Below are 24,498 nucleotides of genomic sequence, written 5' to 3' on the forward strand. Positions count from 1 at the left end.
GTTATATGTCAATCAAGCAAGTGGACAACCATGGAAAGAGGTATCCAATATCTGAGGGAATTAGCCATGCTAGAGACGATTCATCATGACCCGGACAACCCACAACTACCCAAAGATCCAGACGAAGTCCAATGCACACGACCCATGTGGCGGAAGTTTGTACGGAGCGCACCATCGTCCTATGCCAACTCACTGGCAATAATGACCTGGAAAGACGAAGAGGCACCGACAGTGGATGAAGTGGCTCGCCAAATCCGTCAATACGAAGAAAATCTCTCCTCTTCCCTACAAGCCTGCATTTCGGCTGTGGAGAAGCTGTCCGAGGATTTCCAGCAATTCAAAGAGGAGATGTCCTACTCCCCACCTGTAAGGACCAATGTCTCAGCTATTAGGAGTGAGCGCTCCTCTGCCCAAGAGAGAGAATATAGAAGGTACACACCGCGAGGTGCCCTGTGGTTTTACCTATGTGATCATGGAGAGGCCATGAGGAAATGGGATGGAAAACCTACCTCGGTCCTAAATGCACGGGTACGTGAGCTGCGAGTAAAAACCACCACAAAAGGGGATTCTACCAGGAAAAATGCCGCTCCAGTTTCCAAACAGAGTAGAAGGGCTGATCTTATTTCTGATCCTCTTGAAGGGACTTCTGAGCCAATTTTATGAGAAGTGAATACTGGATACTCTGACCAGAATTAGAGGGGCCCTGCCTCCAGCCAGGTGGAGGAAAGGGATAACCGGGTCTATTGGACTGTGTGGATTCGATGGCCTGGCACGTTAGACCCACAGGAGTATAAGGCTCTAGTAGACACTGGCGCACAGTGCACTCTAATGCCATCAAGTTATAAAGGGGCAGAACCCATCTGTGTTTCTGGTGTGACAGGGGGATCCCAAGAGTTAACTGTATTGGAAGCTGAAGTAAGCCTAACTGGGAATGAATGGCAGAAACACTCCATTGTGACTGGTCCAGAGGCTCCGTGTATCCTTGGCATAGACTATCTCAGGAGAGGGTATTTTAAGGACCCAAAGGGGTATTGATGGGCTTTTGGTATAGCTGCCTTGGAGACGGAGGGAATTAAACAGCTGTCTACCCTGCCTGGTCTCTCTCAAGACCCTTCGATTGTGGGGTTGCTGAGGGTTGAAGAACAACAAGTGCCAATTGCTACCACGACGGTGCACCGGCAGCAATATCGCACCAACCGAGACTCTCTGATTCCCATCCACAAGTTGATTTGCCAACTGGAGAGCCAAGGAGTGATCAGCAAAACTCGCTCACCCTTTAATAGTCCCATATGGCCAGTGCGAAAGTCTAATGGGGAGTGGAGACTAACAGTTGACTATCGTGGCCTGAATGAAGTCACGCCACTGCTGAGTGCTGCCGTTCCAGATATGCTAGAACTTCAATACAAACTAGAGTCAAAGGCAGCCAAGTGGTATGCCACAACTGACATTGCTAATGCGTTTTTCTCAATCCCTCTGGCAGCAGAGTGTCGTCCACAATTTTCCTTTACTTGGAGGGGCGTCCAGTACACTTGGAATCGATTGCCCCAGGGGTGGAAACACAGCCCCACCATTTGCCATGGACTAATCCAGACTGCACTGGAAAAAGGTGAAGCTCCGGAACACCTGCAATACATTGATGACATCATCGTATGGGGCAACACGGCAGAAGAAGTCTTTGAGAAAGGGAAGAAAATAATCCAAATCCTTCTGAAGGCTGGTTTTGCCATAAAAGAAAGTAAGGTCAAGGGACCTGAACAGGAGATCCAGTTTTTAGGAATAAAATGGCAAGATGGACGTCATCAGATCCCAATGGATGTGATCAACAAAATAGCAGCTATGTCTCCACCGACTAATAAAAAGGAAACACAGGCTTTCTTAGTTGTTGTGGGGTTTTGGAGAATGCATATTCCAAATTACAGTCTGATTGTAAGCCCTCTCTATCAAGTGACCCTGTCGTGGTTTAACCCCAGCCAGCAACTAAACACCACGCAGCCGCTCACTCACTCCCCCCCACTCAGTGGGATGGGGGAGAAAATCGGGAAAAGAAGCAAAACCCGTGGGTTGAGATAAGAACGGTTTAATAGAACAGAAAAGAAGAAACTAATAATGATAATGATAACACTAATAAAATGACAACAGCAATAATGAAAGGATTGGAATGTACAAATGATGCACAGTGCAATTGCTCACCACCCGCCGACCGACACCCAGCCAGTCCCCGAGCGGTGAATCCCTGCCCCCCCCACTTCCCCGTTCCTAAACTGGATGGGACGTCACATGGTATGGAATACCCCGTTGGCCACTTTGGGTCAGGTGCCCTGGCTGTGTCCTGTGCCAACTTCTTGTGCCCCTCCAGCTTTCTCACTGGCTGGGCATGAGAAGCTTAATAATCCTTGACATTAGTCTAAACACTACTGAGCAACAACTGAAAACATCAGTGTTATCAACATTCTTCACATACTGAACTCAAAACATAGCACTGTACCAGCTACTAGGAAGACAGTTAACTCTATCCCAGCTGAAACCAGGACAGACCCGGAAAAAGAATGATTTTAAATGGGGCCCTGAGCAACGACAAGCCTTTGAACAAATTAAACGGGAGATTGTTCATGCAGTAGCCCTTGGACCAGTCCGGGCAGGACAAGATGTTAAAAATGTGCTCTATACTGCAGCTGGAGAGAATGGCCCTACCTGGAGCCTCTGGCAGAAAGCACTGGGGAGACCCGGGGCCGACCCCTGGGGTTTTGGAGTCGGGGATATCGAGGAACCGAGGCTCGCTATACTCCAACTGAAAAAGAGATATTGGCAGCATATGAAGGAGTTCAAGCTGCCTCAGAAGTGGATGGTACTGAAACACAGCTCCTCTTAGCACCCCGACTGCCAGTGCTGGGCTGGATGTTCAAAGGGAGGGTCTCCTCTACACATCACGCGACTGATGCCACGTGGAGTAAGTGGATTGCACTGATCACACAACGGGCTCGCATAGGAAACCCCAGTCGCCCAGGAATTTTAGAAGTGATCACGGACTGGCCAGAAGGCAAAGATTTTGGAATGTTGCCAGAGGAGGAGGTGGCACGTGCTGAAGAAGCCCCGCTGTTTAATAAACTGCCAGAAAATGAGAGGCAACATGCCCTGTTCACTGACAGATCCTGTCGCATTGTGGGAAAGCATCGGAGGTGGAAGGCTGCTGTATGGAGTCCTACACGACAAGTCGCAGAAACTGCTGAAGGAGAAGGTGAATCGAGTCAGTTTGCAGAGGTGAAAGCCATCCAGCTAGCGTTAGACATTGCTGAAAGAGAGAAGTGGCCAGTGCTCTATCTCTATCCTGACTCATGGATGGTGGCAAATGCCCTGTGGGGGTGGTTACAGCAATGGAAGCAGAGCAACTGGCAGCGCAGAGGTAAACCCATTTGGGCTGCCGCACTGTGGCAAGATATTGCATCCCGGCTAGAGAATCTGGTTGTAAAAGTACGTCACGTAGATGCTTACGTACCCAAGAGTTGGGCCACTGAAGAACATCAAAACAACCAACAGGTGGATCAGGCTGCCAAGATTGAAGTGGCTCAGGTGGACCTGGGCTGGCAACATAAGGGTGAGCTATTTATGGCTTGGTGGGCCCATGATACTTCAGGCCATCAGGGAAGAGATGCAACATATAGATGGGCTCGTGATCGAGGGGTGGACTTGACCATGGACACTATCGCACAGGTTATCCATGAATGTGAAACATGTGCTGTAATTAAGCAAGCCAAGTGGTTAAAGCCCCTGTGGTACGGAGGGCGATGGCTGAAATATAAATATGGGAAAGCCTGGCAGATTGACTATATCACACTCCCACAAACCTGCCAAGGCAAGCGCCATGTGCTTACAATGGTGGAAGCAACCACCGGATGGCTGGAAACATATTCTGTGCCCCATGCCACTGCCTGGAACACTATCCTGGGCCTTGAAAAGCAGGTCTTGTGGCGACATGGCACCCCAGAAAGAACTGAGTCAGACAATAGGACTCATTTCCGAAACAACCTCATAGACACCTGGGCCAAAGAGCATGGCATTGAGTGGGTGTATCATATCCCCTATCATGCACCAGCCTCCAGGAAAATTGAGCGATACAGTGGCCTGTTAAAGACTACATTGAGAGCAATGGGGGTGGAACTTTCAAACATTGGGATACACATTTAGCAAAAGCCACCTGGTTAGTCAACACCAGAGGATCTGTCAATCGGAGTGGCCCTGCCCAGTCAGAATTTTTACATACTGTAGAAGGGGGTAAAGTCCCTGTAGTGCATATCAAAAATATGCTAGGGAAGACAGTCTGGGTTACTCCTGCCTCAGGCAAAGGTAAACCCATTCGTGGGATTGCTTTTGCTCAAGGGCCTGGGTGCACTTGGTGGGTGATGCGAAAAGATGGGGAAGTCCGATGTGTGCCTCAAGGGGATTTAATTTTAGGTGAGAATAGCCAGGATTAAACTGTATGATATTAGTTGCTATATAACCCTGCTACTGTATGTTATCCTTACTATAATTGTTATATGCTATATCCATAGTACTATAGTAAGAATCACTTAGATCAAGCAAGAAAGAACTGTGATAAAACTGAGCAAAGCGCAGTAGTGATGGAACCAGCACTGACTCCAGCATGCAACAATCGAACGGTGCACACCATCCTCCTGCTGCGCCCAATGTCACCTGCTCGTCACACCGCACTGAAGCCCAATCCTGCTCTACCGACTGAGAGGACTTTGCACCATCCCTCCTGCCCAGAAAGACTGGTATGACAGATGGAGCCCAGAGTCGGGAACTAAATGAACTCAACGAACATTTAATGAACATAACCCATAAACTAAAGGATATGATATCTCTGTGTGTGTATACATATATATATATATATATCATTGTTCATATGTCTCAAAGGGATGGAAAAGGTGATGATGATTGACCAGGATGTAAGTAAAGGTATGGGAACTGAGCATGACGTCAATGGTATAGAATAAGGGGTGGATACCATCCTGGTTTCAGCTGGGATAGACTTAATTGTCTTCCTAGTAGCTGGTAAGGTGCTATGTTTTGAGTTCAGTATGTGAAGAATGTTGATAACACTGATGTTTTCAGTTGTTGCTCAGTAGTGTTTAGACTAATGTCAAGGATTTTTCAGCTTCTCATGCCCAGCCAGCGAGAAAGCTGGAGGGGCACAAGAAGTTGGCACAGGACACAGCCAGGGCAGCTGACCCAAAGTGGCCAACGGGGTATTCCATACCATGTGACGTCCCATCTAGTATAGGAACTGGGAAGTGGGGGCAGGGAATCGCCACTCGGGGACTAGCTGGGTGTCGGTCAGTGGGTGGTGAGCAATTACACTGTGCATCATTTGTACATTCCAATCCTTTCATTATTGCTGTTGTCATTTTATTAGTGTTATCATTATCATTATTATTTTCTCCTTTTCTGTTCTATTAAACCGTTCTTATCTCAACCCGCGGGTTTTGCTTCTTTTTTCCTGATTTTCTCCCCCATCCCACTGGGTGGGGGGGGAGTGAGTGAGCGGCTGCGTGGTGCTTAGTTGCTGGCTGGGGTTAAACCACGACATACTGGAATCCCAGTAATTTGCTGATGACTAAAGCTGTGGCAGGTACACCCACCCTGACAGGAAACAAAACTTCTCCAGGCAGGTAGGAGAGGAAAACCACCCAAACCCTAGAGGCCACTGGTTGAAAATTGAACTGACCAATCCAAGATGCACCAGGTACACGGAAGTGTTGACCTTTTGGCCAATGGGGATTAAAATGACCACAGATCAGATTCGACAAGGGTATAATGGTTTTATTTCTCATTACCCTACTCTGGTTGACCGGCAATAAATTAAGTTAATTTTCCCTAAGTTGAGTCTGTTTTGCCCATGACAGTAATTGGTTGAGTGATCTCTCCCTGTCCTTATCTCGACCCACGAGGCCTTTGTTATATTTTCTCTCTCCTGTCTAGCTGAGGAGGGGGAGTGATAGAGTGGCTTTGGTGGGCACCTGGCATCCAGCCAGGGTCAACCCACCACAGGCTGCTACAGCTGTATGTCACCAGGTCCAACCAATAGCAACACTGAGAATGTATTCCCAGTAGGCGTGCGCGTGCGTGCGCACACACACACGTATACAACATGTATATACATATATACACACACATTGCTGGCTACAGAGCTCAACACAGACAGAAACACTCAGTACTCACACAAACAGCACCAATGACTTCATCCTGTTCCCGTCTCTGGCTAGTCAGGATGAAGGTCCATTAGTTGGAAATGTATATATACATATGTATAATGTGGATCCTTCCAGGAGCTGGGCTCACTCAGTCTGCCCAGTAGCTGGTCCCTGGATGCCAGTCTCCCCAGTTGCTGGCACCTGGATATAAGAGCCCCCTAGGCTGCAGCCCCACTCCAGTTGCTAGTGCAGACCTCCTCACTTAAAGATACACACACACAGAGCTCTCCAGCAGTTGGCCAGGACTCCCCTGATCCCTCTGGTAGCCAACTCCCCCTGTGGACTTGCTCTTAGAGACACACAGACACTCCCCTGGCTCCCAGGCCACTTCACCTACTCACCAGCTACTCCGGATTGATTTTCACTAGTGATCACACACCCACACTCGCTCCAGTTGCTTGCACCACAGACACACAGGCCCTCTGACCGATGGTCCCACTCCAGTTGCTGGCACTTAGATCTCCATAAACACACTTGCACACAGGACAGAGAGTCCCTCACCCAGGAAAAGAGTTAGAAATGGAGTTTAATGAGAAGACAGGGCAGATGGTGCTGATCAGGTTCAGGGCATGGCCAGGCAAGTGTACTGATCAGGAGCTGTTTGCACACAATTGGCCCTTTTTATTCCCTTTATCCCTCTATTTTCCTACATTTGTTCTTCCCTAAACCACATAGATCCATTCCTTTAGTATCCTTAAGTAGCCTTAGTAACACTAATTTCACTTTTACATTATGACTGATCTATCCACTAGCAAACATATATCTGTAAATTAAACAGCAAACACTCCTTCATGTAGCAAGTGAGAATAAAGGGATATAACTTTCTTCATACTGAGTTTTAATTCATTTCCAGTAAGCAGGATCGTCAGTGCTAAATGTCAGGTTTCCTGCTGAGAACATCGAGTAACACCTTCAAAACTGGTCACCCTAGAGGAAAAAGGGTAGAGGGGGAGGGATCAATACTGTACTTGTGACGGACTGGCTGTGAGAGTACCTCTTCACTGTTACTGCATAATGATGTTAGGGAGCCCAGAGGAATGTGCCATTGTAAAAAGCTTCTGATCTGTTGTGGATTAGAATTTTCAAACAGTGATGCCAAAGCTGCAAGTTGCCCTTTCTTCAGCAACCAAACCACTTTTCAAAAGCCTGATATGCACATATGTGACAAAAAAGGAAGTTTATTGTAATTTCCTACTGTTGGATACACACATGCATAGCAAAATTTAGTTTTGCTATGGAAATGTGCAAATTTATTAGCATCAGTCTTCCCTATTTGTCTTCACTTGTTAAATTGCATTAGTATTGATATTATTTTTGAGTGGCATTAAGGGAATGTTCAATGCTAATACTGAAATACTCACATTGTAAAAAACTGCAAAATATTGAGATTAATAATAGGAATAGTAAATATAAGGAATTTATTGTATGATGATGCTGTTCTCACATAGCTGATACCGCTTCCATTGCTAGTAATTTTCATTAGCAAAAAGTGCATAAAGTGTAAATAAGCCATTCTACTTGTGCCCTTCTACATTCTTATATGCCAGATATCTATCAAACTTTATTTTAGAAATGTTGCAAAATGTCTGAAAGATGGAGGTACTACTTTTTCCATTTTCCATTATTGATAAGGCTCAGGATTTCTTAAATATTCTGACTGCCCGAGTGAAAAACTACAACCAATGTTATGTACAAAATTCTCCAATAAGTTACCTAAATTCCCTTTGTCTGCATAGCTTTGTGTTGACTATACAGCCAACTCAAAAGTTCTGCAAAATCATAGGTTGGACACTAAAAATCGAGGAGTTTGGTTTAAAAACTTATTTTAAAAATATACATCTCTTTTTTCCTCTTGTCATGTTTTTTCCTCCAACTTATTGGTTATATTTGATGGGGTTTTATGTTCTTCTTCACAGGTATGTTGTCTATAAACTTTGTATTGACTGCCTTGCAGAAGACATTGTATTTGAGGATTTAGTGATCTTGGGCAAGCCATGTCTGCTCTATTGGGCCTTGTATTTAGGGCTTGAGAAGCCCGTATGTTAGCATGAGGAGCTGTGGTAAGGGAATTTGCTGGAATGCCCTATGCTGGCCTGTGCTGCACGCTGGTGGATGTTATGACAGAGAGAACATTCCAAACTGTGAGGATAAGATATATGATTCATCTTGTTACACAAGATATAAGGCACCATGGTATGGGAGGGAGGAAGACCCTCTCCACAAATGGGATCTGTGCAGCATGCCATAGGAAAATCCATCCAGGGTCCATCTGATGCTGCATGAAAACAAGGTTCCCAGCATCTGAAGGGACCTAAGATTTACTCACTATCAATATTCCTCTTCTTATTCTAGAATATTCTATAATATTAAACCAGCTATTTTATTATGCCCTTTGTTGTCAGGCCTTTCTTTCTGAGATCCAGAAAAAACCCTGCACATTATCTCTCTGTCACCATCCCCATCCTTGGGTGCCGAACAAACTTCATTTAAAAACAGACGATGTTCTGATATCTTCCATGCAGCAACAGTACCCCAGAAATGGGATATTTAAGGGAAACCCCAAATATCACAAGACTTACTTAAAGTATTATCCATCAATTAATAGACTCATAGAATCCTTTAGGTTGGAAAAGACCCTTAAGATCATCGAGTCCAACCGCAAACCTAACACTGCTAAGTCCACAACTAAACCATGTCCCTAAGCACCACCTCTACATGTCTTTTAAATACCTCCAGGGATGGTGACTCAACCACTTCCCTGAGCAGCCTGTTCCAATGCTTGAATGCTTCATTGACTTGCTTCTCCATTACAGACATGACACATTGTCCACGCATTTCTCCATGAGGCTCTTCTACAAAGACACAGCCAAGCAGCAGGAAGCAGTCACACTGGATAGTGTCGGTAATCAGGGGTTTAGAGAATGTTTGGCTCTGACAGCCCAGGTTATCACCATAATCTCATTCCTCTATGGTCTGCAGGCCTCCCGCAAAATTTTCATATCTTGCTGGCAATAGTAACACAGTTCTTTTTGAAAGTCAGAAATCTTTTCCTGATTAGCTGTATGCCATGCCAAGAATTGCGTTTTCTCCTCAAGCATCATGCTGTGCACCCCATAATATTCCAGTTGTGGAAAAGGGCTCACACAGCTTTGATTTTCAGCAGTATTGAAAAAATGGGAGAAATAACCTTTGCAGCCCTCAATACCCAGCACATGGGGAAGGCTGTTTAGTTACATGGGTAAAAAATGTGAAGTCTGTGAAACATATACTCAGCAGGGGAATGTCTATGCATGTGAGTTTACCACCTCCACTGCACATCCATTCTTTCCTTCAGAAGCTGACTAACAACAAAGTAGGCTTCATAGCCTTTGGCATTATACGCTAGGAAAGTGTAGGCCTGAAACTTTGTGTCCATAAACAACCAAAGTTGACAAGGCATGTCCACCCTTTAAAATCCCATTCTCCTTCACTTTTCCTTTCTGCCCTGTGGTGGGTTGACCTTGGCTGGTCACCAGGTGCCCACCAAGCTGCTCTCTCACTCCCTTTCCTCAACAGGACAGGGGGAGAACACGATGACAAAGCTCATGAGTCCACATGTGTGCTGAGTCAACAAAATGAAGTAATTGGTGTGGAAATCCTTATTCACATAGACACACATATAGTATTGGGAGAAAAGGGTAGGAGATTGCTATTATACCCTACTATTGCAACCTACCGCTTTTAGAAAGCAGTATTATAGCTCAAGTTTGGTAGAACTGTGAACATTCTTGAGAAGAAACAATCATTTTACTGGGGTAATCGCCAGATTCTCCTATAAAGTGCAAGACAGTTTCACATTTTCTCATAGAAAAATCAAAGATAAAACTGACATTTGGGGACAAAAACACATATATCTCTGCAATGCTTCCAAATTGCATTCTTCCTGTGTTTTGGACTAGTTTTACTTTTATCAGCTTTTACAACTTGGTGTTCTAATTTTATACAGAATCAATACCAATAAGAAAGGTGGATTCCCCCCTCCTGCCTTCCAACAAACATGAAAACCAAAAAAGTTTTAGTCCCTTTGTTCTATCAATATGGAAACAGATCATATGCCATGCAACTCAAAAAAAGTTATGTAGTCTTCTGGAATTTAAACCTGCTGTGTTTTCCCCCACCTTCCCAAAATTTTGTGACATGCCAAAAATGGAATTCCCAACTGAAAGTAAAACAGTTTTTTGATTGAACATACATTATTATCTTCCCTGAATTTTCTCTTAACCCAACCACTAATAAAAAGATGATCTTCACCATAATGGCAGGAAGTGAGGAGTGTTAAAAAGGAAGGAAGTTCCAATATGGAAATTTGTACATTAGTGTAGCTCTGAAAGGAATTTACCACTGCTTGCTCCTCTCCCCAAAGAATCCACTTGGAATATAGCTCACAAGGAACAAAAGAAATTTATGAATATGCAACATGTAAAAGGATCTAAAGAATCTTCATTTTGCTGTCTTCTACAAACATTACTACCAACAGATGTATTGGCAATGTGGCAAAACCTGTGGAATTTAAACTTACGCTACAATTATAATTAATGCAGCTGGGTATAAAACCTGTGTCTATGTACATAGTCAGCCCACTTAGTCATCAATAGAACACTCCCAGGAACCCCCCAGACAGTTTCTGCCTAGATGAGATAATTGACCAATTGATAAAGGAACCCCCTTCCCAGGCAGTCCTGGCTTCATGTTGATAAGATAATCAATAGATTGACAGGAACTCCAGCAGCAATTCCTGCTTTGCACAGATAAAGTAACTGACCAATTGATAGGTGGTATTTGTATGTTTAGATATGTTTATTATTGGCTGGGACAATAGTTAAGATAGTTTAACTACTCAATAGAAACTGATCATGCATATGCTAGAGCGGTATTGTAGGACCAGGAGCCAGCTAGATTATGAGAATTTACAGAGCAACAGTTTAGGGAGTCTCATCTGATCCAGCTGAAGATGCCATTACAAGGATCCTTGCAATTGAGACACCTGTCAACATCCAGACAACAACTGGCCATCCTGTTTGAGTGATTCCCCAAATGTGCATTACCCTATGCAGAAGACTGCATTAAATCAGTTTCTTTAAATAACACTCAGTGTGTGAGTATGCAACAGCACACAGTGACTGTACAACTGAATCCCAACCACAGAATCTTCATTCAGCTCTAATACTTTTCTTTCTTCCACATTTCCACCATCTGTTCCACGCTTCTGATGTATCACCTAGAAGTGACCTTCAACCCTGTCAAGTTTCCAAGACAGACAGCAAAGGCTTCCTACTGAAGAAGCGCATTACATAAGGCAAAGCTACAACATAATCCCTAACTTTCCTTGAAAATAGATCCAACACCATAGAAAAATAAAATAGTTTAAAGTAATGGGACTATTTTTTTCCCCTCCTTTTATAGTTAGAAAGAATCTTTTCACACCTTGGAAACACCATAAGGGAAAGTAACTCTCTTACTCTACCATAGTGAATGACTGCCAGGGCCCAGAGTGCACCAACAGACTCTGCAACCTCTCCCCCCCTCCCCACCAAGGGTTTGTCTGCCTGCACTCAAGGCCAGCTCTGACATAGCACAGTTGTATAACCTGGGATCAGACTGCTGAGAAAGAGCTGGGAAAAGCCTTGGTGCAGGGGCTACCCCTTTTGCTCAGGAGCTGCGTTTAAGTTCAGGCCATTGGACCTTGGTCCTTGCCTGAGCTACACTGTAGGTATACTATGTACACTTGTACCTGGCCACGTACCTTGTTGATCCTGTCCTTGCCTTGCTGACTTGATTTCCTGGTTTGACCTTGGACCTGCCTTATCACTATGTCCTTGCTTATCACTGGACCATAACTGACCCTGGTCGCTGTCACCAGACCTGCTCTGCTTTCTTTGTTCAGGTGTTGCGAGACTGCACCCCTTGTTGTTGAGGCTATTGCCTCTGTCTGCCTTGGTGTCACCCTCAGCTCCCAGCTCACCTGCTCTTGTGGAGCAGCTACTGTTGCTGCTCCCTGACAATGACCACCAAATCAACTGGAAACTTTAAATATTTTTTTTACCAAGTTGTAACTAACATGTTTGTCCAATATTTGAAAGCTAACTAGACTCCAAATCTGGACATACTTCCAAATTATGAAAAAATGCAGAGTCATTTTGAAAAGAAACTTGGTTTTGGAATGGTCTGAAAATGCTATAAACAAACTGATTCTTAAGTTATTCCACCAATTCAAAACACAAGGATTTGTGTGGTTATCAGAGCACTGACAGGCAGCTAGCATTCCAACTTCCAAGAAAGATTAATTAAATTTGACTAATACATGCCCTTTCCCAGGCTTCTCAAGGCAGCAAGAAAGCTTATTAGACAGTGTCAAACTTGAAAATAATGCAATGTGTTACATATTGGACTAATGTTAATCAATTTGTGATATTAAGGAGATGAACTGTTAAGGAAAAATCACAAAAAAGAACAGAAACGTGAAAGCAAGTCTTGACAGTAATCCAACCTGAAAACTTTTCCACATGTATATTACTGATATATCATATAGCCCACATATACATTACTGATATATCACTGAACACAACAATTCCAACGCACATCTCTACAGACTGAAAGCAATCCAGTGTGCAAGCATGATCCCTTGCTAAAAGATTAAGAAAACACTTGGATGGTGCTAGATAGGATGATATTTTAAAGCTACAATAATGAACAATAGGTTCCTGTCTGTAAAACCTGGAGTTGCCATCTCCAAATATAGAAAAGCAAGCTATTGCAAAAAAACTCTCAGCATTGTTAACTAGCTCAAACCTCAGAAGACACAAATGATAGGAGTAAGACACATTACTGTGCCTGATGTATTAACAATGACATTACCACTCTTTTATTACTTGTGAGAGTCAGTATGGTAAACCACAAATATTTAGAATAGCAAGGGAATGCGAGCAAGAAGAAAAATATGCTACAAGACAAATATCTCTCTAATCAACTAAAAAGATTGTCTTGAGTGAAGTAAGTACATATACTTCTTAAAAAGCCAGAGAGATTTCAAAGTGTAACACTGAAAGTTAGCTACTGGGCCTGGAAAACAAACACTATTAGTACAGTAAAATCAATGTGATTCATAAAAAAATGCACCCTGTAAATGGAACACTTATGCAAATCTCACCTTGTCACTGTCATTGCTGCAAATATGATCTTGATGGATTGACTGGCATTGAAACGAAGTGCCAATGCTACCTACAAGAGAAGCGGGGAAGGAAAAAAATCATTAAAATGAAAACCCAGTTCCTATGAACACTAAAAATAAATATAGACAACTGTACCAGCCAGAAACTATTTTTACATGGCAGAGATATTTACTTGCCAAACATCTGTATCAGACAGCTCTTATATTCAAGACAATAAGCAGCAGAGAGACATTTTTCAGTGTGCCAGCAATAATGTCACCCAGATTTTTTTTTTTAAATGTTTAAGATAACAAAACTAGCACTGGTTCATAAATCCAAAACAAACATAGGCAATAAAATGCATATGCACAAACTTAAGTAAGGACTAAGCTGTACTGAACCAAAATAATTAGTAGCTGGGAACAGGTTTTGGCTAATGTGCAAATGAATACATGTACACAGCCTGTACACTGTGGAAAAAAAGTCTCCCTCTTCCCATTGAGCAAAGACACTTAAAAAAAAAAAAAATAGAAAAACCAGTCTCATTTGTAAACCTTCATTATTACATGGTTTCCTTGTGGAAGATGTACCTAAAGCTTTTCCCTAACAATTTCTCACTGTTTTTGAAGTTTTGAAATGTGGATAGTTTTATTTTGTAATTTCACATACAGCAATTTTATACATCTTTGTGGTCCACATTGCTTTGGACCATAAGAGGACTGATCAAAGATCTTGTAAGAATGCTTGACAAAATACAGACCAGGCACAGGCAGAAATCATTGCCAGTGCAAAGTGTCCTTAGACACCTCTCCCAACACAGTTATTTGGGAAAAAAATTTATAATGTGTCATTCCTTATTGCCATCACTACTTTATTTAAACAAAAATTTATTAGACATTAAAATTGCTTTCAATGTTTTTTTCTTGCTTTTAAAGTAGAAAGTCAAGAATCATATGTGGGCTTCAGTTAATTGGTGAGTACATTCACTTTGCTGTAAACTTATTTTGTTCAATGACATGATCTTCAAAGTTAATTTTTTAGAAAAGTTTTAATCCCTCCATTTTCAAATGGAAAGAATGCTCAAGAGCATGTCTTTTAGTTATGCACTCCCTCCTCAAATAATCCCATAACTGTATTTTCGGAAAGAAAAAAATAGTCAAAAAAATTGGTAGAATGTCCCTGTTAGTCTGAACACCCTTCACGCATTATTTCAATACACTGAAATTGTTAAATTGTTACAGACTATTTAAGTAATACATAAATGTAATAAATGGCCATTAAACCTAGATAGATTTTTGGCTTGAACCTAAAAAATTGATACCAGTTGCAAACTATAAAAATTGATCCAGCTGTCACAGTTTTTTAAAACTGTTAGCATTTCTGCTCACAAGCAGGCTTTGAAGTGAATCTAGATTTCTGTGGTGGCTTAACACTGTCTGGCTGCCAGATGCCCACCAAGCCACTCTCTCACTCCCTCTCCTCAGCAAGACAGGGGAAGCTCGTGGGTCGAGATGAGGACAGGGAGATCGCTCACCAATTACCATCATGGGCAAAACAGACTCGACTCGACGAAATTAATTTATTGCCAAATAAAAATAGAGTAGGATAGTGAAAAAAAAAAAAACCAAACCGAAACCTAAAAGCACCTTCCTCCCACCCCTCTTCTTCCCAGGCTCAACTTCACTCCTGACTCTTCTACCTCCTCCCCTCTGGACTGGCTAGGCCTTTATTATTCTCTTCCACTTCATTTAAGGAGACTGAGCAACAATATTCAGATTGGGAAAAGGGGGTCCTTTCCCTCACTAGAGCAGTAAAAGAGGCTGAAAAGCTGCGTACCTCACAAGATGTTATAGTACAGGGTCCTTTCCCTCTCTTAAATTCAGTCCTCAATGGGTCACCTCCTCCGGAGGGAGTAGCCCAAAAGGCCACAGTTAGGAAATGGTATGCATACCTAGAAGGGATAAGCCAATTGCTCCCACTAAAGGAGGATCCGACTAAGGTTTTCAAACTACAGCAACCTGTAAACCCTGACCCAGCCTTGCTGGGTCAGCCATATAAACCTTCTCTGATTGAGGAGGCACCCGAATTCATGGCAGGCTCAGATGTGCAGGGAGTGTGGTTCACAGATGCATCTGCTTGTCGAGTGGGATCAAAATGGCAATATAAAGCAGTGGCGTTGGAGATTGGTACTGGGAAGAAAGTCGAAGAAGAGGGTGAAGGTAGTGCACAAGTAGGAGAACTACGGGCTTTATTACTGGCCGTAGAGAATGGTGCTACCATCGTCTATACTGACTCTTATGCAACCTTTAAGGGCGCTACAGAGTGGATATGTCAGTGGGAATCTAGTAAGTGGGAAGTAGGTCGTGCGAAAGTGTGGAGGACAGAGGACTGGCAACGTCTTCTGGCAATAGGGAGATCCCGACCTTTAAAGGTGGGATGGGTGAAGGGACATGCTTGGGATGGAACCCCAGCTGCGAAATGGAATCAGCAGGTGGACCACCTGGCCCAAATCAGGATGGTCACCAGTGAGAAGGAAGATTGGGATAGACTAGCTGAATGGTTGCATATCAAACGAGGCCACTCAGGGAAAGCAGATCTCTATTATGAATGCCGATCTCGGGGTTGGCCAGTGTCTATGAAAACTTGTGAAGCAATTCTCACAGCTTGCCAGCAATGCCAAATAAGGCTTAAGGCTAATCACCCAAACCAAGCTCCAGCCCAGCATATCAGACAAGGCAAGGCTCTTTGGAGTATGTGGCAGGTTGATTACATTGGTCCTCTGAAACCATCCCATGGGAGGAATTATATTTTGGTAGGAGTGGAGGTAGTATCAGGATTGTCTATGGCAACAGCCATTGGCACAGCTACTGGAGACCAGGCAGTCCAGGTTTTGCGAGAATGGTTTGGTATTCTACCTATTCCTGAATGTATTCAAAGTGACAATGGGTTGCATTTCACAGCCACGGTGGTACAAGACTGGGCGGGAGGGGAAGGCATCAAGTCGGTGTTTCACACACCATATTATCCCCAAGCTAATGGTATAGTTGAACGAACCAATGGCTTGATCAAAAGACATGCTGATGTCTCACGCCATAACTGGGAGATGTGATTACCACAGGCAGTTTTTACTATTAATAACCCATGGGGAAATTATGGAAGTCCAAAAATTCGAGCATTTTGTCCTACGGGACCATTAAGGGGCAAGGACTCTATACCAGAGGATCAGAGACGCCAGTTCCCACTGGGGACATACGTGGGCCAACCTGTCATGGTGAAACTGCCCTCCATTGGCATTGTTCCTATGACCCTAACAAAACCCAGAGGCTTATATGCCTGGGAAGACTTAGATGGGAGTGGAAAGACTCACCGCATCAGTGCCCGGTGGATAATCCCAGACTTCTAACCCTGTGACCTGGTTTTAAGACTGAGGCCTAGCTTTGTGCTTTCTTACAGGACAACAAAGAAACAAGCCATTCCAGTGCTTCTATTGATAGTGATGATGGTGGCAAGTGTGGATGGTGAAGATCTGGATGATAATGTCGTGGCAAAAATGATGGTGGGATTCGCTCGAATGATGAACCTGACCTCTGTAACAGTTTGCTTGCCTAACCCCAAATCAGCTGAAGACCCCTTACCGATTTTTGTGCAGGACATCAATATATCGCAAGCCCTTGAGCTCACATGGGAGCAATGTAACAATTATAGCTGGAGGTTCAGAGAGGACGGGGGAAGAGGTTATGCTTATGTTGTTTATAGTTGGTCACCAGGCGCGGTAAATGCTAGTTCGGTATGGAACACCAGATGTAATTATATCCTCCAACCAACCCATGAGACCATGGGGTGGAGCTGGAATGGTACTACACCATGCCCGGAAATTCCATGGGGGGCACTGACAGAGCATTCTAGAACTGAGTTTACAACTATCAACCTTAGCCAATGCTACATCTGACAGTTTGAGACTCTTGAACAATCAGTTACAACATACCAGTAAAATGACCATCCAAAATTGAGCCGTACTGGATTTGATGCTACTGAAAGAGAAGGGTGTATGTGGAGTTTTAAACCTGTCGATGGACGACTGCTGTGTTCACATTCTGAATGTGTCAATGCAGCTTCAAGATCAAATCAACAAAATAAAGAAAGTGGCAAGAGACTCAGAGGCAATTGCTTCTGCACTAGGGACTAATTGGCTGGGAAAGGTTTTTGATATGTTCAGATTTTCTTTGATGGGATGGATGACCAGCCTTCTCCAATCTTTAATAATGCTTGTAGTTATGATTATTGTTATCTGTATTGCAATAAGTTGTATCAAACGCGTGGTAGTGAAGTCTGTACTAACGGTTAAGTATACTCCCTTAAAACCTGTTTGTGCGCTGAATATTCCTGTGTCAGATATTCCACTCTAATTCTAGACCAGAATGGAATGATGACCCACAACGAGCGTCAAATTCATCAGACTGTGCTCCCTTTTAACTTTGGAGGCAAGAGGTGACTGTACCACCACTCCAAGGAAACCAGTCGAATCGTGACTGTGGTCACGGTGTGGATTGTGTGGCAGGTACACCCACCCTGACAGGAAACAAAACTTCTCCGGGCAGGGAGGAGAGGAAAAACAAACCCAAACCCTAGAGGCCACAGGTTGAAAATTGAACTGACCAATCCAAGACATGCCAGGTACATGGAAGTGTTGACCTTTTGGCCAATGGGGATTAAAATGACCACAGATCAGATTCGACAAGGGTATAAACGGGGCCCCGCCGGAGGACATTTTGAGTCAGTCCTCCTCGGAGTAGCGGGTCTGCAGTCGGGGGCTCTCCCCTTGGGTCGGGACGCTGCCCTAGGTAACTCCTGCAGGTTGAGAGCCCTCATCTTTTAGGTCAGTGATATGTGCATTTTGAGTCATCATTTTTAAACCTTAAGAATTCTTAAGTCAGCTGTGTAGTACTAATTCCCCTTACATCATTGAGCCTGTGGTTTACTAATGTTATCGGAGTTTTAACTAACTTTTTTACTGAAGAATAAATCTGAGTTTTAACACCTGTTCAATTTGATTGTGTGAGCCTCTGTAACAAAAGGCAATCATCTCCCAAACCTATAAACAGCAGTACTAAGTGAGACCCTTTGAGCTCTCCTGCACTGCAGCGGGCTGTGACCAGCATCTCCCTCTGAGTGGGACGTCTCTCAGAGCTCACAAACTTTCCTGTTTGTGAAGATTGGAGGTCTGTTGCTGAAAGCTGACAAGACATGGGCTGATACTCTTCGCTCCTTGAGGATAAACCCTTCGCCCATTGAGAAAGATGCCGAAGCATTTGATGTGAATATTTTCACTGAACTCAAGGGGAATTTTTAACAGGTATATGTCTTTGACTCGCTTATACGTATATCTCTTAGTGTCTTTGTGCAATTGTGTGTACTTACCTGAATATTCTATAGCAAGTATATTACAAATATTGCTTTTCAAATCTATACATAAGTCACTGTCGTGAACTTTATTCAACTGTAAATGAATCTCAGGCTGCTATTATACTCATAATCTCTTTAGACATAAACCATTGACCAAGTCTGAGACTAGGAGTCGATCCAGCCACACCTAGACTCCGACAGGAGTTTAGAAAGCAAGGGGGTCTTCTCTGAACCTTGTGACTCAACGGGAGGGTCTCCCCTACCTTTTTAAAAATTCCATCTGTGTACCAATCATGATAAATCAATTATAACCCAATTTTTCCTTTGTATGTTTCTCTCTTATCCTTTTGCGTTGACGGTTTCTGTATTCATAATTTTAGTTTGATTCTAACTTAATGTCCTGGTTTCAGTGGGATAGAGTGAATTGTCTTTCTAGTAGCTGGTACAGTGCTATGTTTTTGAGCTAGGTATGAGAAGAATGTTGATAACACTGATGTTTTCAGTTGTTGCTAAGTAATGTTTAGTCTAAAGTCGAGGATTTTTCAGCTTCTCCTGCCCAGCCAGCGAGAAAGCTGGAGGGGCACAAGAAGTTGGAAGGGGACACAGCCAGGGCACCTGACCCAAAGTGGCCAAAGGGGTATTCCATACCATGTGATGTCACATCTAGTACATAAACTGGTGAGAGTGGGGACGGGGGGATTGCCGCTCAGGGACTAACTGGGCATCGGTCGGCAGGTGGTGAGCAATTACATTGTGCATCACTTGTATATTCCAATCCTTTTATTATTACTGTTGTCATTTTATTAGTGTTATCATTATCATTATTAGTTTCTTCTTTTTATATTCTATTAAACCATTCTTATCTCAACCCACGAGTTTTACTTCTTTTCCCGATTTTCTCCCCCATCCCACTGGGTGGGGGGGGGGAAGTGAGTGAGCGGCTGCATGGTGCTTAGTTGCTGGCTGGGGTTAAACCACGACACTTAATTTTCCTGTGTACATTTCATCCATGTATTAAGTAATAGAGTGAACCTCGCCATTGAATTCTGTGAAGTCACACTTTTATAAATTCCTATTAAATAATTTTTGCTAATACCCTTGAAGGTGATTCTTTAAGCGGTCCAAACCATGCCATTTGCGACAGAGCGGCTGAGGACGCTAGCTTTGTCTAGTTTGGAGAAAAAGAGGCTGAGGTGTGACCTCATTGCTCTCTACAGCTTCCTGAGGAGGGGAAGTGGAGAGGGAGGTGCTGATTTCTTCTCCCTGGTATCCAGTGACAGGACGCATGGGAATGGTTCAAAGCTGTGTCAGGGAAGGTTTAGACTTGACTTTAGGAAACATTTCTTTACTGAGAGGGTGGTCAAACACTGGAGCAAGTTTCTTAGAGAGGTGGTTGATGCCCCATGCCTGTCAGTGTTTAAGAAGCATTTGGACAATGCCCTTAATGATATGCTTTAAGTTTTGGTCAGCCTTGAAGTGGTCAGGCAGTTGGACTAGGTCCCTTGAAACTGAAGTATTCTTTTCTTTTCTTTTCTTTTCTTTAATCAGGAACTTCCCCTGATTGCCATGACTTTTTGAAGATGATAGAGACGAGCCTTGCAATGACAGCAGCCAGCTACCTCAGCACCCTTAGATGCATCCTATCTGGTCCCATGGACTTGAGTATGCCTGTCCTGGCCTACAGAGCTGACATCACTCGAGTAATTAGGGTGATGTCAGAAGCCCACAGTTTGACCTTCAGTATGTTGCTATGTAGTTAGGGATGTAACTTCTGTTAGATAAAGCACAGTTAGACAGGTGTTATGAAAAAAAAATGTGTAATTGGCAGAAATAGCAGAACTAAACTTATACAAGAATATTCGCCTGGCAACTCACTACATCAATCAACAAGCAACAGCTCAGAGTGGTCCATCAACCAGTAAAGATAAAACAACCTGGAAGAGTCTCTCCACCTCATAAAACTGATCCACCTCAGCCCAAAGGGGAGTGGCACAACTCTACCTTTAGGGACGCCCGACCCTGGAGAACCTCCAGGGATGCCTGAGACCAAGCTTGCATGGCCGGAACCATTATGCTCAGCACCCTGACTACTGACAACCAACATTCCTGTCAGCAAGGAACAGGGAAGTAGAGATAACCAGTTTTCTATAACTTTGTAGTGTTCTTTGCATTATTAATCACTCTTTCACAGAGGCAATATCTAAACTCCTTCACACAGATCCAATTATTGCATAGTAATTAATATGTACATTTAGTCTGTGCTGACCTAAACCACAACATTAATAAAAATGGTGTCACAAGTGGGATCTGAGGGAGGTTTTGGACTGTGAAAAGAGGATTGTACAGCTGTAGTACTGTCCAACGAATGTCTGCAAGGCTGAGACTACCTACAGCTGCTGAATTAGTTTGCCCAGGTGTAATTTTGCAGAAACTGAGAGTGGGAACTCGGGGTAGGAGTCTGGTGGGAAGCACACTTAGTACTCCTTCTTGAGGTAGTGTTTTAATGGTGCATATAGGATAACACTAACTTCTACTTGATATAATGTGTCAATACTGTATATAAGATACCACTACCTCCTACTCTATATAGCATGTTAATAGCGTATATAAGATAGCACTAGCATTTTGAAACATGTTCAAGCATAAAACAGTAACAAATGTAATGTAGCTCTTTCCCCTTCCTGGTATGTCTTCTGTAATCACTCAGCATCTCCCGGTATATAGTCCAGCAAATCCTTTCTGCGCTGTCCGAAACATCCTTGGTATGAAACTGTACTTCTTGGAAGGGGGAGGGGCCGAGACACTGTGTACTCCTTGAAGAGCAGTGGGAGGAAACAGGGGTCAAGGTTGTGTAGCTGTGCTCCGAGCAGCAGCGTATCTTAACACTTCCTCTCCTGGGATCCATGCAAAGAGGTTGTTTCTTGCAATGGTTTCTGCCAGGCTGGAAGAGGATCTGAGAACAGTCACACAAAACACTAATGATGTAAGAAACTGAAACCACACAACCCTTAAATAGGGACTGAAAGACTGATTTTAAATGAGTAGAGGAAAACCTACTAACCTATTACGATGCTGGGGTGTGGACACCAGCAGCTTAGAGCTAGATGACTGGGAGGCACAGTGGCCAGGGCCTCTGTCCAATGACAGAGCCATGGATAGTGCAGTCACCAAGGAGTTAGCCACCTGGGTATGTGAACTCAAGGAACAAGAAGGACATTTCAGCCTTTGTCAGGCCCCTGAGTGCACTAATAGGCCTTACTGGCCCTGACCAGCCTCACCTGGGGCCTCCACCCTCACCCTCTGCCCATGGGCCCAGGGGATCCATTTCAGCTGAAGGGGAAATTCAAATTGTAACTGCTCAGCAATGGTAATTTGTGACAGAGGAATGATCTGGTGTGGAGGGCAAGAAGGCCTAACTGCAGAAGGGGTTAAACTGCATAGAAGCAGGAATGCCAGAGACAGAAGGACTCCTTACAAGGGAGCATAGATTCCCTTGCTGATAAGATAAGAAGTGCTGTCTTATAAGGATCATGAAAAATGAGCACTCAGGGGGACACATTTGGTCAGCAGAACTGGCTCAAGGGGACACTTTTGATCAGCAGAACCAGCGCTGGGGGATGAACCAAATGGCTGGTTAAGGCTCCTGATGCTGACGCTCCTATGATTGGTGCTGGCGCAAGTGTATATAAGGAATCGGCTTGTGCTGCATCTTTGCAGACTCCTTGTAGAACTGCTTATGGCAGTAGGACTCTGTCCAATGCATTGTCCATTAAATCTCTTTATATTTAAGCACAAATATGTTTAATTTGCCTTGAGGGGTACAATAAAAATTCCCCAACAGATGCTACAGTAGCTACTGGTCAAAAAGGAGAGACCCATTATTGTTTCCTTTGTTCTGTAAGGAGGCTTGAATATTGTCTCCCATGAGGCTTTCTATCTCCCCGTCAGTCTTTGGCAAGGCTGACTGTTTCTCTTGTCATGCCCCAGTGTTGGGAGCTTTTTTTCTTCTTCTGTTAGAAGGTTATTAATTAAAGCTGTCTGGTTTCAGCTCAGCAAAGATAAGATATTACTGGAGAAAACCAGCTAGATTTAGGGATAAGGAAAAAGCTTATCCCTATGGGGTCATAGGAGATGAGATAACTTAGGAATAGTGCACCCACAATACTGAAATAACCAGACCTAAGAATTGGAGATCTAGGAATGTATTTTCTTAATCTGTGACATAAATGAATTCCACATCACAGTACTTATTGCCTGTGAAGGTTAACCCTTCTCTTGTTTATCATCTTCACTGTAACCTCTGGAAGATCCAGAATACAGAGCCTCCCCTATATGTGGTATTACTTATGGAGGTGGATTAAACCACTGTCTAACAGGGTTCTGAGAGCAAGTGTGCCATGACAATGTGTGACTTGAAAGAGAATGGATGCGTCCCAGAAAGTTACCTCTTCACTATATACTGTTCACCCAGAGGTGAATGTTAGAGAAGGATGAATTCAGTAGCCTGACAGAGGTGGAGCTGCTGCAGCTCCATACTCCCATGTCCAAGCAGTAGCCAGGCTGAGCATTTCTTCCCAATAGGCACATGCATGAGCACATGTATACACTGCATATATACACAGCCAACCACAGAGATCAACACAGATAGACACACTCAGAACTCACACAAACACAAGCAGCACCAATGGCTTCATCCTCTTTCCCTCTCTGGCTGATCAGGATGAAGGTCCATTAGTAGGAATATATACACATGTAGAATGTGGACACTCAGTCTGCCCAGTAGCTGGCCCTTGGATCCCGGTATCCCCAGTTGCTCACATCTGGACATATGAGCCCCCGAGACCCGCAGCCCCACCCCAGTTGCTGGTACAGACCTCCTCATGCACAGACACACATGCACACATGCAGAGCTGGCTGGGACTCCCCATGTCCCTCTGGCAGCCAAACCTTGTAGTCTTGCCCTTAGAGGCACACAGACACAAGCGGATCTCACCCTCAGAGACCCCCAGACCCTATAGTCCCTCTGGCAGCTGGTTGAGCCCCCCGGTCCCTCCAGTAGCCAACTCCTCCTGTAGTCTCACCTTTAGAGAAGCACACACATACCTGGCTCCCAGGCCACTTCACCTACTTGCTGGCTAGTCTGGCTTGATATTTGCTAGTGATCACACACTCTCTTGCACATCCTCATTTGCTACAGTTGCTGCCGCCATGGACACATGGGCTCGCTGACCCATGGTCCCAGTCCAGTTGCTGATACTCAGACCCTCACTCACTCCAGTTGCTGTCCCCATGGACACAGGGGCCCCTGTGACCAGAGGTCCCACTCCAGTTGCTGGCACTTAAGTCCATTCACTCCAGTCTCTGCAGTTGATGGCATCAGATATAGAGGACCTGTGACCCATAGTCTAACTCCAGTTGCTCACACTTAGACCCCCATAGACACATATGCCACAGAATAGAGTCCCTTACCTAGGAAAATAGATCGAAATTGAATTAAATAAGAAGATTGGACAGACTCTGCTGATGAGGCACAGGGCATGGCCAGACAAGTATACTGATCAGCAACTCCTTTTGTGTGACTGGCCTTTTTAATCCCTTTGTTCCCTCTGATTTCCCACACTTGTTCCTCTCCAAACCACTTAGATCCCCCCCTTTTC

General features: G+C 43.9%; 3 protein-coding genes across 4 annotated transcripts in view; 1 reads left to right on the top strand and 2 right to left on the bottom strand.

Annotated features, from left to right (window-relative positions):
- Positions 1-24,498, bottom strand: part of LOC128136236 (zinc finger and BTB domain-containing protein 5-like) — a 450,489-nt gene that overhangs the window by 147,890 nt on the left and 278,101 nt on the right. The gene's annotated exons all lie outside the window — the stretch shown is intronic.
- LOC128136239 (E3 ubiquitin-protein ligase RNF38-like) overlaps positions 1-24,498 on the bottom strand; it is a 218,132-nt gene that overhangs the window by 108,526 nt on the left and 85,108 nt on the right. Inside the window, exon 2 of the mRNA XM_052775485.1 lies at positions 13,438-13,508. The gene's annotated coding sequence lies outside the window, so the exon portion shown is untranslated. The remainder of the gene's footprint in view (positions 1-13,437; positions 13,509-24,498) is intronic.
- Positions 16,938-24,498, top strand: part of LOC128136162 (uncharacterized) — a 51,028-nt gene continuing 43,467 nt past the window's right edge. The window contains exon 1 of the mRNA XM_052775336.1: positions 16,938-17,130. Within this exon, the coding sequence (XP_052631296.1) occupies positions 16,938-17,130 (193 nt within the window). The remainder of the gene's footprint in view (positions 17,131-24,498) is intronic.

Source organism: Harpia harpyja, chromosome W (assembly GCF_026419915.1).
Source record: "Harpia harpyja isolate bHarHar1 chromosome W, bHarHar1 primary haplotype, whole genome shotgun sequence".
In the NCBI taxonomy this organism is placed as follows: domain Eukaryota; kingdom Metazoa; phylum Chordata; class Aves; order Accipitriformes; family Accipitridae; genus Harpia; species Harpia harpyja.